The sequence below is a fragment of the Scleropages formosus genome, chromosome 16, assembly GCF_900964775.1.
Source record: "Scleropages formosus chromosome 16, fSclFor1.1, whole genome shotgun sequence".
Taxonomy (NCBI): domain Eukaryota; kingdom Metazoa; phylum Chordata; class Actinopteri; order Osteoglossiformes; family Osteoglossidae; genus Scleropages; species Scleropages formosus.
Window position 1 is genome coordinate 3,422,235 of NC_041821.1, and position 19,285 is coordinate 3,441,519.

The 19,285-nt window shown below is 47.0% G+C and overlaps 1 protein-coding gene across 3 annotated transcripts in view; it reads left to right on the forward strand.

The window, feature by feature from the left end:
- Positions 1-18,899, forward strand: part of gpm6ab (glycoprotein M6Ab) — a 45,412-nt gene extending 26,513 nt beyond the window's left edge. For 2 of the 3 annotated variants that reach the window (XM_018735924.2, XM_018735923.2), the window contains exons 2-7: positions 9,174-9,366; positions 13,001-13,157; positions 13,389-13,542; positions 14,042-14,118; positions 14,761-14,826; positions 16,661-18,899. In XM_018735924.2, coding sequence (XP_018591440.1) covers positions 9,174-9,366; positions 13,001-13,157; positions 13,389-13,542; positions 14,042-14,118; positions 14,761-14,826; positions 16,661-16,813 — 800 coding nt within the window. In that variant the 3' untranslated portion in view covers positions 16,814-18,899. The other variant, XM_018735925.2, reaches the window with a different exon arrangement.
- The last annotated feature ends 386 nt before the right edge of the window (positions 18,900-19,285 follow it).

Genomic DNA, 19,285 nt, shown 5'->3' on the forward strand with positions numbered 1-19,285 from the left:
TTATAACGCCCCCCCGACGCCTCTCCCACCCCCCACCCCACTGTGCCCCAGATCAGATGAACCATTCATTACAGGAAACAAAGATGAGCTTGTGGGAAGGGGGGAGGTGATCATTATGTTTTTCTCTTTGTGTAGAAAGAATTTCAAAAACGTAACCCCCCTCCGTTGGGGATATTTGAGGTTAATAAGGTGTATATGTGTAAGAGTTTCTATGTCATACATTTTATTTGCGATTATATTATTATTATGAGTCATTTTTTGCTCCGTCCACACAAAGGATTCCGGGGTCGTTCCCGGTGGCCGTGTGCGCGGCGTCTCTGTCCCGGCCGACCCCTCCCCTGTGTTGACTGTATGCTAATAGGGTGGGCAGATTGGAGCATGCGTCTGTCGCTGTAGGACCACCCCTCCCCCCTTGAGGGGGGCAGGCTGTCAGCCCCTACACACGTGGTTGGCCCTGCCAGGATCTGCACGGGGGGTTTACACGCCTGCGTCTGGGAGGGTGTGGTGTGTAGGAGCCCATGAATCTCCCGTGATTCCTAGCTTTGCTGGCTGCTGTCTGAATACACTTTTCTTTTTTTAAAATTGGATTTTATGGTCCTGCTCCATTCCATCTGTTCAGCCTTGTGTATGTGGCGTCTTAATGAGTTGCAGTTTTATCCATTTTTTAAAATTCTCAGTGGTTGCGTTCTCTAAGCGACAGTATAAAGGGGAGGACTCAAAATCCATATCCTGTTGCTCCTGCTTCTCCAATCTGTTCACTTTCCACCAATCCTGTGTCACTTCTGACCCTCACTTGCAAGGATTCTGCATGAGGACACTGAGCAGTAGCAAATGCCATCGAGCAGGTCAAGTGAACTCAGAGTGAAAATAATATCTTTAGGCAAAGGTAGAACAGCAGGACTCCCTCCTGGGATGAGAACCTCCATCCTTGTCTAGTTCCTTATTGCCACACTACCTGTTTCTCTCTGCCATTCTTCCCTATATTGAAACCTAGAGCTTCCAGCGGGACATTCCATAACCCACAACCCACTTTTAGATAATTCCGTTATTTGCCTTTGCCCACCCACCTAAAAAGCACATGCAGAAACAGCTTTTGTGGCTTTTTGGCTGAAAAGCAAAGTGGCAAACGAATGCAATAGAGTACAGATGTACAGGGACTGGAGTGGGATGGCCTGGGCCTCTCACTGTGCTAATATTGAGCCACCTTTCCACTTTCCACATTATCGTAACATCGTGTCAGTTAATTTAATTTCTTTTTAGTGCAAACATTATTATGCACTAATGCATTCGTGTGTTTTCAGTGTATTTACATTTACAGCCAAACTTTGCTGTGGATGTGTGTGGATGCTGCACTAGCGGTCACTGCGCATACAGGATATCCCCCCTCTGGGTGTTTTCCAGGAGCAGGTGTGGACCTCTTGTCGACGAGAGCTGCGTCTCCTGCGCTAACAGGGCGAGCAGATTGTCCCAGTGGGATGGTTGAGGACAACACACGGCATCCTGCCGTAGCACGTAGCGCCGCTAGCACTGACCACACACTCCTCACCGCCAGCTTCCTGTCCTATCGCCCCCCCCCCCCCCCCCCCCCCCCCCGCGGTCTGACCCCCGCCACCAGCCTTGGGAAGGGTCTCGCTAATTGTTTCCAGTCCTCACGCAACATCTGGTGGCTGAGAGCACAGGCCTCCCGCATTGTTTGCGCCGTGGCTGGAAAGTGCCAGGGATTATCTGGAGCCCGGGGACAAGGCAGGCGGGGCCGAGAAGGAGTGCGTTCTGCATTTTCCCCGTTACCGTAGCGATGCCCTTTCCCTCCGAGCAACGGATTATTAAACGTGGGAGCACAGGATCACAAACCCTGGATCCTGGAGGTCCCTTAGGAAACTAGCCACAGTGCCGCTGCACAAAGAGCTCATCTTTATTTTACAGATTAACCTACTTTCATATTGTTTTTAACACAGTGTGAGTTACTGTAGTAAAAATACAGCAGTAAAAATTCTTGTAGTAAAAACTGTGTTACTACAAGAGCTGCGTCGAAAATGGGACAGCGGTGTGTACTCATCCAGCGTGTTCTTTAACCCCTTTACATCAGTGTCTGGTCTCCAGATCTGGCCCCACTCTCACGGCCCCGGGCGCTATCCCCGTAACGCCTCCGACCCGCCATTGTCCCGCTGAATCTGTCGACGTGTCATAAGTGGGTCACCACACCCTGGCAGAATTTGCACCGCTCGTTGGCATGGCAACCCTGCTGGTTGATTAAACATGTGCGGATAAGTCGAGGGGGCACAAGGTTCAAAACCTGCCGACTTCCGGCAAAGCAGATAAGAGCACGCGTGGAGAGAATCGCCGGCACGCGCCGCGTCCGTCTCTTCCGACTTCTCTTGCCGCAGCTTTCTCTGGTCTACCTTGTTTTGGAACGCAATACGTTTTAGGCACGTTCTTTCGCTTCTCTCCTTTTAAGCTCCAGCTAAACGGCTCACTTGCTGGTAGCTCAGCACAGTAATAATGCAACAAATCATTTAGCTTCACTAGTGTCCGTTATGTGTCGGTGTACTTTTTCGAGCTTTACGGCGTTTTGTTCGCGTTTTCGATTCCAACATCAGTACAGAGTGATGTTAAATACGGATTTATGAATTTGATAATGTCTTTCAATTAGTCACAATTTTTCCCAAGTAAGAAACATGAGATAGTTGCGACCCGTGCCCCCATTTGGATCAAGAAATAGTCTAATGGTTGCAATGCCAGTTTGACATGGTATTGCCACATGCGGATGTGGTCTAGGGGTGAAGGGCATGTATCAGGAGCAGGGGCTTGGGTCAGGGGGAAGGGCATCTCTTTGTTGCCAAGGAGATAGGTTTTGTTGCCTGCAGGGATACGCGCCTCCCACTCCGATCCAATACGGTGGCTCCAGCGATAGAAAACCTTGCTTGTTTTGATTATGCGGATGACCCGACAGGTACGGCCAATCCAAAGCCAGGCAAGGAGTCGGGGGCAACTTACAGAGCCACCTTCTGCTTTGGGAACCACCTGAAGGAGCGAGCGACCCAGCGAGGGCCCCAGCGCAGCACGTCTGAATTATTGATGGTAATAGCTGGCACCTCTGAGCGCTGCGCCGAGCCGGTGCTGAATAATGGATGAAACACCCAGCGTCTCCCTCCCCGTCCGCACAGCACCAAGCATGTTCCACAGCGTGTGCTCGCCGAGCTCCTCTAAGGAACAAGGTGCGCACGAAACGCACGGTTGTGCAGATAAATCATCCGGAGACCCTGCAGCTGAGCAACTTCCCGAGGCAGGAGGGACCTGGAGGAGGTCAAACCACTCGAGTACTTTGTTTTTTACCCCAAACTGGCTGATGCAAACTGTTGTTCTGGAAGAGAGACAGAGCCGAGGAGAGGACGGGTGACTCAGTGGGAGACGGCTGTAGATCAGTCTGGATTTGTCCTCTCCTTCTCCCAGCACATCCTGCGTGGGCTTCTGGCCCCAGCTGTCAGGTCATGTGATGCTCTGGGTCCAAATGCACCTTAATCGCTGTAAGCGCGAGCCACGAGACCTCCCCGTCTACTCGTGGACCACACAGGTTCCTGAAGGACACTCAGTTCCTCTCTAAATATAGCCAACTGGAGAGAGCGCTCGGGTTGACCTTTCCAATCTGTGCTTACATACCGACAGAACAATGGGTCTCGAAGCCTTCTCAAAGTGTTTGTGCGGAATGTAAGCAATGCGAGCGCAAAGATTTAATCGCGGCACTTTCCGAATCACTTGAAAGGCGAACAGACATCTGCAGTAGGGCACAGTGATTAGTATTTTGTCTGTTTCAAGTATCTGTTTTTGCGTCTGTATTACATCATTAAGTGGGCGTGTCTGTCTGCCCAGATCACGCGGCTAAGCGAATAAAATGTAAATCGAGTGCGGCGTAGCCGGTCGTTTGGCATATGGTAGACATTTTTAATGGCATTTGCTCTAAACCGCTTGACACCACCAGGCATGAACTGAAGCATTTTCAACTAAGTACCCAGCCGCAGGGGGGGCGGGGGCCATCAGACAGGGAGGATGAATTTGTGACCCCCAGGCGGGTTAAACCCAAGGTCCTGACCGACATCCGAGCGTGCCACGCTGGTTAATGTCAGGGAGGATTTCCTTTGGGGACGTGAGGCGGATGGGTCCGGGCTTTTAGACGGGAATCACCAACCAAGACCAGCCCCTTTGCTCCCGTCCTCTAATCACCAGTGGAGTTGTGAGGTGGCAAAAGTCAGTGCATTCAAGGCCCAACCACCCTTTCCCTCTTACAAAAAATGTAGAAACGTTCTGCTAAAGTTACCAGTGTTTTCATATTTCTAAGTATTGAACTCTTTCTCCTCTTGTAATACCTAGTTCATCTAATGGAGGAAATACTGTAGAACAAATTGGGACCCCAGGCTGCACAGCTTATCATACCAAATACCTTCAGCTGTACTGAAGGTAATTCATTCTTTATTAGAGGTTTTTATTATTCTATTTGTGTAGTATTCAACTCGACTTATGTACATTACCAAAAGACCCAGAAGCACAAAGGCTTCTGAGATACTGCAACATTCAAGGACGTGTTTGTTCATTTATTTGGATTTCAATGAGTTTTTAAAAATTTTGCTTAAAAGCTGCATTACATTTGGGTTCTGGAACCCGTAGGGTGCAAGAACTTTACTCCAGGCATCTAGTCTTCTTCACTGTATTTCCCAGCCTGCAGACATGGTCACCATAGCAACTGAGTCACACAGTGCCTCAACCCCATCCCACCTCCCACATATCCACTCAGGTCTTAAGGAAGTAAAATCATTGTGTGCTGGTAATTTTAGAGTCTTTTATACACACTTTTGCTGTTCTTAAGTGATCTCAGTAAATTCTGGCACATCTTGTTCTTTTTCATTTAGGAAAGAATCAGACTGAGCAAAAGATGCTATTGCATAGGTGTTAAACAATTTCCACAGAGGAGGAAAAAAGAGGCCCTTGGGCAGGGACGCAGAGGGGACTGCCATGTGGCTCACATGGGTCCTGCTAGGACAGAGCAGGACTTTAGCATCCGCTCAGGTTCCCGCCAGGTACAAATTTTGAAATACATGTATTGATCAGAGCCACAAAGATCACATCATGTCCTCCATGTAGCCTCAAGAAGAAGAGAATTTTATCCTTACCCAGCCTAGCAGTGTATTTAATGACCTGTATCTCCTGTGCGTGCTAATAACCGCTGACAGATAATGCTTCTCGGCACAAAAGCAGCCTTCAGTGACACATTTAAATCTCCGGATCATTGTTGATGGAAACCGTTCCCTTTCGATAATGCTTTGTTTGATGTGGTTTACGTGCGGTGTCTGTAATCCATCACTGTAGTTCACAAACCGGACAATGGGCAAGCAGGGGATTTAATCACAGACAGTTAACAAACCGTGGCTGAGAAGGTAACGGCCGATGTAGAAGATGGGCAGAGACCACCTGTGTGTGTGGAGATATAGCGTTCATGGTCTGATTGCAGCCACGAGAGCCACGGGAGCAATGGAAGCTCGCTAAGAAAGCCTGGATGCATTAGAGCACGTATTCAGTAGTGTGTAAAGAAAGTGAGCGGCTTGGCAGGACGCTAACTGGAGGAGGCACCAGGATTTCAGAGTCTCATAGCAACCAAACAGAAAACAGTTCAAACTCATTTTTAAATTGGAGACAAATTGGAGGACCCTCCCCAAGACCAAACTTTCATAGCCATCATCATTGGAGGAACTGGAATCAAACGCAGACGCAGTGTATGGCCAGACAGATGGGACCTTTCGATGGCAGACGCGGTCTGAGGTCCAGCAGAACAGACACAAAAATCGAGCATCACCAAGGAGTTGAGTGTCAGTGGTGGGGCCTCAGTGGGGGGTGTGTGATGTAATGCCAAGCTGAAGTCTAAAAAAACCACATAAAGGGGATACCTCTGTGCAAGAAGCTGAAATTGCTGTCCATCGCTTGGTTCTTGAAATTACGCAAACATTATGGAGGTTCTCGTTGCCTCACGACAAAGATTACTTTTCCCTTATTTAACCAGCGTGTTACTGCGTCCACCGATAGCCTGAATTAAATCATTCTATGGCTGAATGGGCCCACGTTTTTTTTTTTTTTTAATAGCTCCAGATCAATCAGGAAATATTGACGGAAGGAACATTTGCGTGTATTCATTTAGTTGAGGCTTTTATCCAAAAGAGCTTGCAGTGTGGGGTTTGTACACCGTTTTGTGCACATTGATTTAGCCATTCATAAAGCGGGATAATTATTTGATATTTTTCAATATTAGTTCTGGGTAAGCGTCTTAATGAGGGGTATTACAGTAGGAGGGTGGATTTGAACCCATGCCTTTTGAATGCAGGGGAGAAGCACTAACCAGTACACCAGCTGAGCAACATTTTATGTCTCATACAGCATGCCTATGAAATTTCCAAATTCACTGAAAGTCTTTGTTATGCTGCTGTTACCAAACGCTGTTATGCCTGTAAAAAGGAAACAAGAGCTTCTACAGGCACCAGATGGGGTCCATATCTCTCAACGGGTCACTGGATGCAGGCACTATTTTTTTACAAATGAAAACGTTCGCTTTACTATCACATTCCATCTATTTCCAGTGGCCTGAAAGGCTACAGATTTCCAGCATTTCTTTGAGTCCCAGTGCAGGAATAGCCTGCTGGTCTGGTGGACAAAAAGGGGGAACAGGTTGCTGATTAAGAAGCCCTGCAGAGCCATTCATCTTCCTGGGAACGGTGGTTAACGGCGTCGCCATATTTCCGCTCTGAACGTTTCAGCCGCTCCGTGTCGATTCCACCGAGGGGAGATGAATCCGTCTGCCCATTAATCAAACCAGTTGCCGTTGCGCACACACTTATTCACCGGGGTATTTCTTAGATGCTGTGCGATTAATTTGCTTTTAAAGATGATTTCTACGATGCGTTTCTGTGTTCTCAAAAATTTGGCTCGTTTTTCAGCGACCACATCACGTCTCGCATAGCTGTGGCTGCTCTGGAGATTTCTCCGGTGTCAGGGAGCCAGGTCTCAAGAGGCTGTGAGACAGTGTACCGCAAATATGGGCGGGGGGCAACGAGTGCAGCGCCAACACCCTCAAGGAAACACACTGATCCACATGGTTTCTGGGGCATGGGCTTCCTTTGTCTGGGGTTTAGAGATGGGAAATGGGGCCGATCAGAGGTCTGCGGCCCAAGACCGGTGGGAGGATTGGAGATCCTTCTGGTTGGGTTGGTAGAGGGAGATGGGATGCACAACGGAGTTCGGTGGAAGGGGCAGGTTGGCGAGATTATTGTTATTATTTATTCATTCTTCAGCTCAAGGCAAATACTTTAGTCAAGGGTACTAGAGCAAGAGCTGGGATTCAAAGCTGGGTCTTTTCAGTGCAAAGCAACAGCTGTAACCACTACCCCCCCCCCCCCCCCCGCTGTCTCTATTTGAAAGCGAGTAAGAAGAACCGTGTCAACCTGGCTCATGATTCGCCAAAGTGCATAAACTCTACCCAGTGTGCTCTGACTTCAGCTCCTAACGTCTCGGCAGCAAATGGATATTTACTTACAGTGAGACAGCAAAAGATGACAAAATTAATATCGTGCAGCGAAAAACGAACACTTCACATTGCGCTTCTGCAAACCGGAACGTCGCATTTTCCCTCCCGCCGTTTTGTAAGACACTCACTGCCTGTTTTCTGCCAGACACCCAAATGCAAAATGCCAGGTTTTTTGGGTTCGAGAGCAGAGGTGTTTTGCCGAGGCCATCAGCCAGCAGCAAGGCTGAAAAAATCTGGCCAGATGCCGTGGGTTCAGCCTGCTCAGCAGCTATGGGCTTCTTGGCTAAAATCCACTGTAAAGACTATCAGAATATGAGCTTCCTTGTCTCCTATGTGGGAAGAAATGGCTCCTGCAGACAGAAGGAAAGGCTGGGGACCTCTCGAGAGGTGTGAGGCTCACTGGTGTGTCGGGGAGAGGAAGAGCAGCGTCAGTCGATCGATCCGAGTATCAGGTGCAGCAGCGCTGTGTTGGACAGACCAAGATTTCGGGGTTATGTTACTGTCCAATGATGACGAAAAACTGGATCGAGAACATTCCCAAACACACACACACACACACACACACACACACACACAAATGTATCCACCCACACAGAACCGCAAGCACTCACAGGTGCCGTGGATGGAGAACGCAGGCACTTGAAAGACCGAGACCAGCAGCCAGTCCCAGTGGGATATCGGTTTGCCACTGCGACCTACAGAGTTCAAAGCCCATTCTCTGACTCTGCCATCCCTCTTTCTACATATCAGGTTGCCCCAAGAGGAGTCACAGAGGAGCAATATCACGCACTGCTCTGAATCAATGCAGAGAAAATGAACAAAGAGCCAGGATACAGGTTGTTATGGACCTCCTGACTGACGTATTTTTGAGTCCGACGGATGGCGAATCAGCGAGGAAACCGTGAGCCACAGGGTCTGTAGACCGTGTCAAGATGTACGGATCTAAGGACAGCCACGCCCATCTTTACACCATTCCAGTCCAGATGCAGAAGGTCCCAGGTTATGAAAAAGTTCATGATTGACGGAGGCTAACCCTGCTGATTTTTTCAGTCATTAATCCGACGCTGTTCTTGGAAGAGACTTGCAACGTTACGTTTCTACTCCAAGCTACTTATACAGCAGGGTAATTTTTACTATGTCAATTCGAGCTGAGTACCTTCAGTGGTGACAGCATGAAGGGAGATTCAATCCCAGGACTTTTGCTGTGTGAAAAGGGATAGGATGAACTAAGGAGTAAATTCTCATGCTTCTGGGAGATTGACTGAAGGCACAGCATACTGTGTTGTTTTATGTGTTCGATGTCTGTAATGCCCCGGTGGCTCGTTTGCGGTGTGTTCATGGTTCACGGCAAATGATAAATTGTGTGCGCTACCGCATGCCCTCCTCCTCCATGACTCATTCAGTGACCGCGATTTCAGATCAATAGAGTCTTCTCATAATTTATTAAACCTATACGTCTTTTCACGAGCAGATGGGTGGCATAACACTGAAAGTCCCGCCTTCGACATCAGCTGATGGACCGATGCTGAAATCTGAAAGCTCCACGAATCTGTGACACATTTTTTTGTCTCATCGTTTTGGTTGCTTGTTTGTTTGTCCATTTTTTTGGCAGGCTGCTTCGAGTGCTGCATCAAGTGCCTGGGCGGCATCCCCTACGCGTCGCTCATCGCCACCATCCTGCTGTATGCGGGAGTGGCGCTCTTCTGCGGCTGCGGTCATGAGGCCCTCTCCGGCACTGTCACCATCCTGCAGAACTACTTCGAGGTGGTGAGAGGGCCTCTGGACTCCCTGGACGTCTTCACCATGTGAGTAATGGCGTTGCACTCGGCCATGCCCTTCTCTAGCATCACAAACCTCAGAAATCGGGTGATGAGAAATCGTACATGGAGACTGCAGCGAAATAACGTCCGATCTGAAATCGTAAAAAATACTTAATGTGTAAACTGAGTCCTTTATTCGCATTATTTTCAAAAATATTCTCATGTTTTCTTTCATACATTGATGTCAAAGTTACAAAATTACAAAAAAAAACAGGTACTGCAGTAATTGATGTTTCCTGGGAGAGCAGAAGGAGCGAGGAGGTGGGAAGACACAAGCGAACAGACAGGTGCAGGTCTTCGAGGGAGGTCCAGGGTGGGGTGGAGAACCGCAGGTGTGCGTGGTGGGAGGGGCAAGTTGGGCAAGCGGGGTAGCCAATCAGGGTGAAGCTGAAGGCTGTCTGGGCCAGAGACACTCCGGGTGTGTGTGTGTGTGTGTGTGTGTGTGTGTGCGCGTGCATGTGTGCCTGTGTGTGTCTGTGTGTTTTCAGGACCGCGCGGAATGAAGGAAGCAGCACGCAGACCGTGTGTCGGAGTACTAAATTACGCCTAATTCTCACAAACTGTCTTCTGAATTACGTTTTTCGGTTCTTCCGTCGTTCACGCACAGAAAACAAGGTGAGAAAACATCACATTACGCTCTCAGTCGTAAACAAATTATCTGGTGCCGGTGAAAAGCAAAGTGAAAATGCTTTCAGAAGTAAATTAACTTCTTTCAGAGTTTTGTTTGGGGCCATAAATAAGCCCCATTATGCAATTCATAAATGTGCCGCGGTTCTGCGCGCTCCGCTATCGGGCCTGTTGCAAACCCGACAGGGGCAGCAGACGATCCGACTCACGCTTCTTCCAACAGCTGCCGCTCAGGTCAAGGTGTCGCCTCTCCACGCCTTCCTGCGATAACGTGTGAACAATCTGCCCGCCGATTCCAGTCGGACGCGTGTCGTAAGCAGGGCGCGCATCGGGAACTGGCCAGAATGTTTGGCAAATTACATGGACCAGTCGCAGGACCTGCTGCCACTCAGCTTCCTCACCAAAACGTGGCCAGTCTTATATGGTTATGAAAGTACGGAGCACACAAAAATTTGCAAAACCTTTGAATTAGTAATCTGGATTACACATGTGCTTTCCCCTGTCGTGGGACGGGGCTTACAGTTCAAGGGGGCAGGGCTGAGGATGTGCAGCTTGTCTTTGTGTCTCAGCCTCTCAGGTTAGTTTCCGGCTCTGGCGACAGGCCCGACTGTTGGATTAGACCCGCGGGACGTCCTCTTCACACCTGCTCGCCGGAACTCCACCGGCTATGAGTGGGCAGCAAGCCCCACCCCCACGGTGCTAGGCGTGGTTCTCCAACTCCACCCCTGCGCCGATCTCCACCGGTCCCACAGCATCACCTTATATGAAGCTAGGATGTGCATCGAGGTTTTCCGAGCGCCTCGGATCGATGGTCTCATTGACGGACACGCCTCACGCACAGACTTACCCCAGTGACTTTGCCTCTTACCTAATTGTACCATTATTTTTTAAATACACAGCTATCATCTTAACGACTTTGCTAATGGATTGCCATTACGAAGCAAGTGCCTGGCTGCCATCCAAACAGCTGTTACAGTACATTGCCGGAGCGTGTGTTGTTCTTACAGTCTGTAACCTAGTCAATAGCCAACAGAGGGCGTCATGCCCACCTGCTCTTGCTGTTCTCTTTGCCCATGGCCACCTCCTGCCTGTCCCCAGAGCTGAGGCCTTCACGGTTGCTTTACTGACTTATATAAGCCAAAGAGACATTCTTATAAAGGATTCATCGGCCTCAGGGCATGACAGCGGGGCTCAGGGTAGAGGTTGCAGGGGCTTCTGGGTAGGAGAGCATCCCTACAAGGCTGAGATCCACCCCTCGTCCATTCCCAGCCCAGAATGGCAGGGATGGATGATATAAAAGATAAGTACCGACACACACTTTTATGGTGTGTAAGATCAGCGCGGCAATAAAAACCCTGCAAGAGTCCATTGGTACGGTGAAATATTCACGCCTTTTACTTTGCATTTAAATTGTATGCACATTTTTACTGGCGTGATGGCAGCTGTGTATAAGTGACGGGGACTTTTTATCAAGTTCAATTTTGGACTTTGTTACAATTTAAGGAGGCTGGATGTACGTTGCTATAGTAAAATGGAACCATAAGGGAATGTGAACGTACAAAATGAAAATCATATTTTGTGGAAAAAAAAGTGTGATCCCACGAGGCAGTTATCTAATTATGTCTTCCAGAAACAAACATGTTGGGTAGCAGGTGGTGTAGTGGTTTGTCTTCTACTCAAAGGTCCTCGGTTACAATTTAGGATCCCACATCCTCTTGTTGTACCCTTGATCAAGGTGCTTACCCTAAATTAGTACGTTAAAAATTACCCAGCTGTATGTGTGTAAACTCCACAAATCAGTGTTATTAATAAGACATTCAGCAAACCCAACACTGGTAGTTACTTTGAAGAAAATCATATAAAGGAAAGTAAAAGGAAGAATCTGAGTTTGAATCCCACATCCCGCTGGAGTACCCTCTAGCAAGGTACTTACCCTGGAATGATAGAGTAAAAGCTACAATGCTGTATTAATGGGTAAATTAGTGTACAGTTAATTATCTAGCACTGTAACTCACCTTGGGTAAAGGTATAAGATAAATGGTGGCACAGACTTAGCACTGCTGTGTCACGGAGCCAGAGTGATGCGAGAGGACGTGGGTTCGATCCCCGCTCAGTCTGTGTGGAGTTTGCATGTTCTCCCATGTCTGCGTGGGTTTCCTCCCACACTCCAAAGACATGCTGTTCAGGACCCCCATAGTGTGTGAGTGAGAGAGAGAGAGAGAGTGTGAGAGAGTGAGTGAGTGTGTGTATGTTCCACTGTTGTATGGATGAGTGACCCAGTGTAAGTAGTGTATCTAGCAGTGTAAGTCACCGTGGTGAATGAGGTGTGTGGGCTGATAGTAACACTACATAGAGTTCATTGGAAGTTGCTTTGGAGAGAAGTGTCTCCTGAATAAGTAAATGTAAATAAAAGCTAATAATAATGGGTATAAATGTTCCAATAAAATTAATTGCTAGTTAAAGTTAGCTGTATATACATGGGGTGTTGACAGAATAAAAAGATATTTGATTTTCAGTCAGCAGCCTAGTGTACAAACCTAACATTGTGTGATGTGATTTCAAGGTTTGAGCAGCTGACGGAATTGACGAAATCTGTCAGTTTGCTTCTCGTGTTTCCTTTCTGCAAGTCAGCCTCGTTTGGTGTGACACACACATTCCTCTGGTGGGGAGGGCAGAGTCTCCCAGCACCCATCTTGGGAAATGCAGAATCCCGCCGGAGTGCGCGGCTTTAATTACAGAGCCGGAGATGGAGCTGAAGGAACATCAAAGTGAATTGTTAATCCGAGACATGGAGAACAGCACTGTTGTGGTGGCTAAAAAAGGCAGCCGGGGAGTCCGGCAACTGCACACTGTTGTGTTTATATAAACAAACCTGTATCATTTATTGAGCCTTCTCTCCAGTTTTTAAAGATTTTGTATATAGCCTTGACTTCTGTTGACGAGACGACTGGCTATGGTACAAATTGACCCTGTCGCGTCACCCCATTTGCAGGATTGACATCTTCAAGTACGTGATCTATGGCGTGGCTGCTGCCTTCTTCGTGTACGGTATCTTGCTCATGGTCGAGGGCTTCTTCACCACTGGCGCTATCCGCGACCTGTACGGCGACTTCAAGATCACCACCTGCGGCCGCTGCGTCAGTGCCTGGGTGAGCTTGCCTCCATTTCACCGAGGACCCATTTCGCAGGCGCACGAGGGGACCCAGCTGTAGTCTCCCTAGGGGGCCATTTCGGATGCGCATCCTAGGGTATTCTGATTTCAGACAATTTTACTGAAATCCTCAAGTACATATTGATATCCTAATATGTACACAATGCATAAGCAGCCATTGCTTCTAGTGCTCAGAATGATGAATCTCAATCCTCCTCTGCTCCCACAGTTCATCATGCTGACCTACATCTTCATGTTGGCTTGGCTCGGTGTGACAGCCTTTACCTCCCTACCCGTCTTCATGTACTTCAACATCTGGACCATGTGCCAGAACATCACAGCAGTGGAAGGGGCCAACCTGTGCCTAGATCTGCGCCAGTTTGGTACGGGGGCACCGAGGACACCGAGCGGCATCGTGCCAAAGTTATAAAGCTGTGTAGTCGCTTAATTTATTGATGCACAAGAAACATTGTCACTAAGAACAGGGTGCAGCATAGAGGCTATGATAAGAAGCCTGAGACCAACTGGCTTTGAATTCTAGTGTCAGTAAGGGCCCTTTTTGCACTCTCAATCAAGATTCGGAACTTTTATCTTTCTTGGCAAATTATCCAGATGGGTAAGATCGCTTTGGACATTAAGGGATTATTCCAGCAAGTTGTTATTAAAATATATCTAATTTTGTGGATTTTTTTGTTTGCAGTGGAACACCACTTTGGCTGAATCATTTTAATTTTAATTTGTCATCTGTTGGGTATCTTGTAATTATGTCAGTATGTTATGTGGTAGGAGTACAGGGAGATGAGGGAGACGAGGGACATGTCAGCGATGTTAGGGGCGGAGCTGTAGTTGAGGGGGTATGCTGATCAAAAGGCTCTCTTGCAGGAATCATCACCATGGGTGAAGAGAAGAAAGTCTGCACAGGGTCCGATAAGTTTCTCAAGATGTGCGAATCCAATGAGGTCAGTGGAGGGTGCCAAACTTAGGTGGACAATATACTACCTCCCAGTGTGCCAGAAGGTTCTTTCCAGGAAACCACTTTGTGCTTCAGGGTCAAGATGCTTTTTGATTTTGGGGACATTTGCTGTCCCGCTGTGGCCTTTCACAATGCAGAAATATAGACTTTGTGATTACAGTCCATCCATGAAACAACAGATATTCCAAACGGACAATATGTATATATAGAGCATCGGACACTGACTCCCTCCTTAGTCAGTTGTTCTGACGATGGATTGTTAGGTCTTAAACAATAAGTGTCTATGGTCTTATTCTTAGGCTACTATTTATGTCACTTCTCAGCAGCAGATTTGAACACAATGTTCTGGAAAGCTTTCAGCTTCCGCTACACTTCCTCACACAGATCGCTGAATAAAATTGTTTCGATACAAAACAGTTTTCCACATATTTTTAAATGTCATTTGGATTAGTTCAATGAACGTCATTTCATTACTTCTATACTTGGCTCGTCTGTTTGTGCCTGCATGTTTGTTTATACTTTCCGTCTCGTGCAAAACAGGCTGGGTTTAAGTGAGAGACTGAGTGAGCTGCTCAGCGTGTCTCTCCAGCACGATTAACCACGTGTCCTTTTCTTGAACGTCCTGCAGCTGGACTTGACGTTCCACCTGTTCATCTGCGCCTTGGCTGGGGCGGGGGCCGCCGTCATCGCGATGGTGAGCGCCGACACTCCACCCCCATCTCAGTGGAATAGTGTCACATGTGATGTCCTTCAGCAGTGCATTTACAGCGTCTGAAAATGTATCATATAACGTGAATGTCTGAAATGAATTCCGCCGCAAGCAGTTGGGTAACATCAGATTCGGAGGGGTTTGTACTATAGTGAAAGGCCGTCCAGCGCAAGAGTGCACCGACGCAGCGGAACTGAGAACGGCCTCTCGCTCCTTGGAGACGCACGCGTTTTGCAGAGGCTGTGCTGCTCAGCGTTGCCATGGAAACTGGGCGACGAAAGGAGTCTGTTTAGAGCGACATTAAGTGACTTCAGGGAAACATGTTCGGAGGCGAGGATGAGGGCTCCAAATTTAGTGACAGCTCCCTCTGTAACGCCACCTTCAGACTAATTAAGTAAACGTGGTACTTGGCTGTAAAGACACAGTGCAGCGAGCACATAGTAGTAGAGGCATCACTTAGGCATGGCTCAGCAGCCTATCAGCATGTTTCCATGTGGCATAGTGCACTGGATATGGGAAAAACACTCTTTTTGGAAATGATTTCTAGAGAGAGCAGCTAAATTGTGACCAAATATTTTAATTATGTAAAAAGCTGTTACGGTACATTAATTTTAATCGCCATTGGAGAACCAGTTTGCCTTGAGCAAAATCAGGGCTGAGAAGTGATTTATTTTCAGAATGAAGGGAGACGAAAATGGGCGTATAAGCATGTCTGTGCCCAACCAGCACGCTCCCATGAGGCCACGCCGTACCGCTGGTCTATCCGAGAAATCGTCATCATGGGTGCGAAGCCCTGCATCAGCTGGGAGTGTGCAGAATGTGATTTAAAATGTGCCAGACACCGTCATGAATGGATAATAAATCACATTTCTTGGCACGATTTAACATCGGTGATCCGTGACACGGTGCGTTTAAATAACACGTTATTCTGCGTTATTGATTCATACACACTGTTATGATCGTGTGAAGTATAGTTAAATATTTATATTTATGTAATAAATTACTAAGTGGGACAGTGTTTTTTTAATTAATTACATCACTCGCAGTTCCATTTAGAGTTTGGATTAAGAACATGAGCGCCCCTATATGGCTGTGAGTGGTATTGCAAGTGGGTGGTATTTTTAAGAAGGTGTGGCCTTTGCATGAACAGCTAAGAAGGGTTACAGTGACTGAATTTGAAATAAGTGCTGGAGTGAAAATGATATTTTCTCATCGAGTCCTCTGCTAGACCGCAGATGGATGTATGATGTATAATAAATGGCGCTAAGAAACTGTGATATGAGACAGGAGTCATTGCACGTCACCGTCTTTGTCTTCTGTCGTCTCTCGTTGACCAGGTGATGGGAGTTTCCGTTCTCATCTGTAACTTCGCTACGGTGAAGGCGCACAGTCTGGGGAAATACTGCACGAGATTCTAAAGAACGCTCCTTTGTGCCACCGCTCCACACCGTGGGGCCGCCACTGATTAAGCCTATTTAAACAGCACTTAAACACGCTCAAAAACATCACTTATAATAATAATAATAATAATAATAATAATAACAGAATTAAAACCGAACCTGTTTTGTCTGAAACATTTTCATAACTCCAGACACCCTACTCCATAACTACCCTGCAGTGATTTCCAGCTGACCTCTGACCTCCGCGCAGTCGCCGCGCCCAACACATGGGGGTAATACACTAATAGTTGTGTTTAGTTAAGAAAAGTTAACGTGAAGGCAGGCTAATAACATGCACGTGTCTTCAATGCCGGCGGAGAAAAGGCGCAGCTAACGGTCCCGCCTCCCTACTAACAGGCCGCGACCCCTGTCTCCTGCAGGTCCACTACCTCATGGTGCTCTCAGCCAACTGGGCTTACGTGAAGGACGCGTGCCGCATGCAGAAGTACGAGGACATCAAGTCCAAGGAGGAGCAGGAGCTCCACGACATCCACTCCACCCGCTCCAAAGAGCGCCTCAACGCCTACACATAAAACGGGCGCGTTCGCGTGTCGCCGACGCGTGTCTGGCTCCTGCTGAGGTCTGGGAGGGCGGGGCGGTGGGCGGGGCAGGGTCCGAGCGTACGGGGGGGGTGTCGCAGCAAGGTAGTCAGGGGGACGCGCGCGTGCGTCTCCCTAGCAACGTTCCTGAGCACAACCCTTTGCCTCTTTCTGGGACTGAGTTTCTCCTCTTCTACTTCTTCTCTTTTCAATTTACTCCAGAGACAGTTAGTTAGCTGTTAGTTTTTTTAAGCGACTTGCCGTCCTAATCGAATCTGCCATTGATTTTACCATTTTATCCGAGACGCCGTCGGCCGTTGCTGGTAATATTTATTTCTCTTTGTCTGGGATGGGACAAGGGAAGGGTGCGCTTCACCTCGTTGACCTTCGGACAAACGGATCCGTGCCGTCCTTAAAACTTCTCATCCTGCAGAGGCTCGCGAAAAAAAAAAGAAAAAAAAAAACTTCTTTTTTTATTACATGACCAAAATGTGACCAAACTTTTATAATTTGCTCAACACTTTCATAGCAACAATTTTAATAAAAAAAAAATGTACAGGTTGTAGTCTTGCGAATGCCGCGGTGTTGGGCTGGACGTTAAAAATTACCCGGAGGTGACTTTTTCTGTACGATCAATAGTGTAGCTTCGATGAAATATCGGGAGCGGTTGCCGTTTGTTTCCAGGCTCTGCAGCGTTAGTGCTCAATATGTGCGTTTTATCGTAATATTGGTAATATTAGTGTTTATGAAACTAAAGGGAACAATCTTATAGGATGAGGAAGGTTCTTCGGGGGCGGGGGGTTTCGGGGCTGTTTAATTTTTACTACGCTTTGGCCTACGTTTCACATTAGACAGTCTTTAGGTGACACTCATGCATCACAAGCCATATAATCACATGCCAATAGCATCTTTATTACATTTTTTTAGCTTTGTTTTTGTTAAAGGTTTAATTACATGCAAATAACATTCACACTATTTTTCTGTTTGTTTAAAACTAACTTTTTAAAATGCAATCGCTCAACAGAACAAAGGTTAATTTTTCAGTACTCTGCACTGTATATATATATATCTCTATAAATATATACGTATTTGTCAAACCTTAGATTTCAGGTCATTGCATATGAGGGGTTAAAGTTCTTGCCGTGGTGAATCGTTCATTGAACCAGATTTTATTTTTTAAAGATTAAAAAGCAGGTGATGGGCGAGCGACGGTGCTGTTTTACATAAATTTTTTCTCCCAGTGCAACGGCGAACATCCCATTTGAGAGGAAACGACATTAAATGTCATTTTGAAATATTACAAATATATATTAATATATATATATATACAGTCCTCTCAACTATGGACCAAACTCGATGTTTCGGATCTCGTCTTGCCGACTCGAACCGCTCTATAAGGGCAGCGCGGCATCCCATCGTTTCGTTTGCCTGACAACACCTCTTTTTTTGGTCGGTGTTTTCGGAAAAAGCTCGTTTTCGTGCACTTATTGGACCATCGTGAGCTACTTCTTGGTGTTATGAAGTGCATTTCCGCTCTGCTCGGGGGCCCGTCTCCAGGCCTCCGTTACTAGTCATGCAGCATTGTTTTCTAACAGAACTTGTATTAGGTAAGACTGTGAATCTAGGTGTTACATGTGGCATGGTTATGCATTAAATGATAAATAGATTTACTGAATATTCCTTTTCCCTCTCTTTTTTTACACTGACTGTCCTGCAGGGTCAACCCATTTTCAATATGTGTGCAGTATTATGGCTCCTATGCTAACAGTATTATGCTAAGTATCCTACTAGGTTGTAGTGGTTTGAGTTGTGTCTATATAGTTTTGTGATGATTTTAAAACCACGTCCGAACTGATACGTGTAATGATGTTACGTATTCGGTATTAACCTGACGATGCGTTCGGCTTCCTCCTCGTATTAGTCTTTTTTGTACTTTCACGAAGAATGCTTCATAGCGGCTGTAAAATCGACTTGTTTTGTACATACATGTGCCAAGAGCTTGACGCTTGCTTTTTTTGAACTGTAGGAACAAACTGCTTGCGTAAATAAACGATTAAAGAAACACTTGTGTACTTGTTAATAATTCACGTAGTCTCTGACTCTTTCTTTCGTGCACTGAACACTGAAAATCAGTATAAATGAGTTTTACACCAGCTCCCTGTTTTACGAAAGTTCGAGTTACAAATTTTCCGGGTTGTTTATTCACTTGCGTATTCCTCAGCATTTCTGTTAGCGGTGGAACGAAAGCTACCTGCGTTTCCTTGTGCCACCTTTAGGTGGCAGTATCGCACACTCAGACACAATAGAAACGCAAGTGTTGGATTGTTTTCCGTCAACTCACTTCTATAGTTTTTACAGCTACTCTCTGTCGCTCCCGAGTGCTGACGATCAATAAGAAGATGAGGAACATTGCAAGCGTTCGACGGATTAATCGGTCAACGGTCGATGCGGAACAGGACTTTGTGG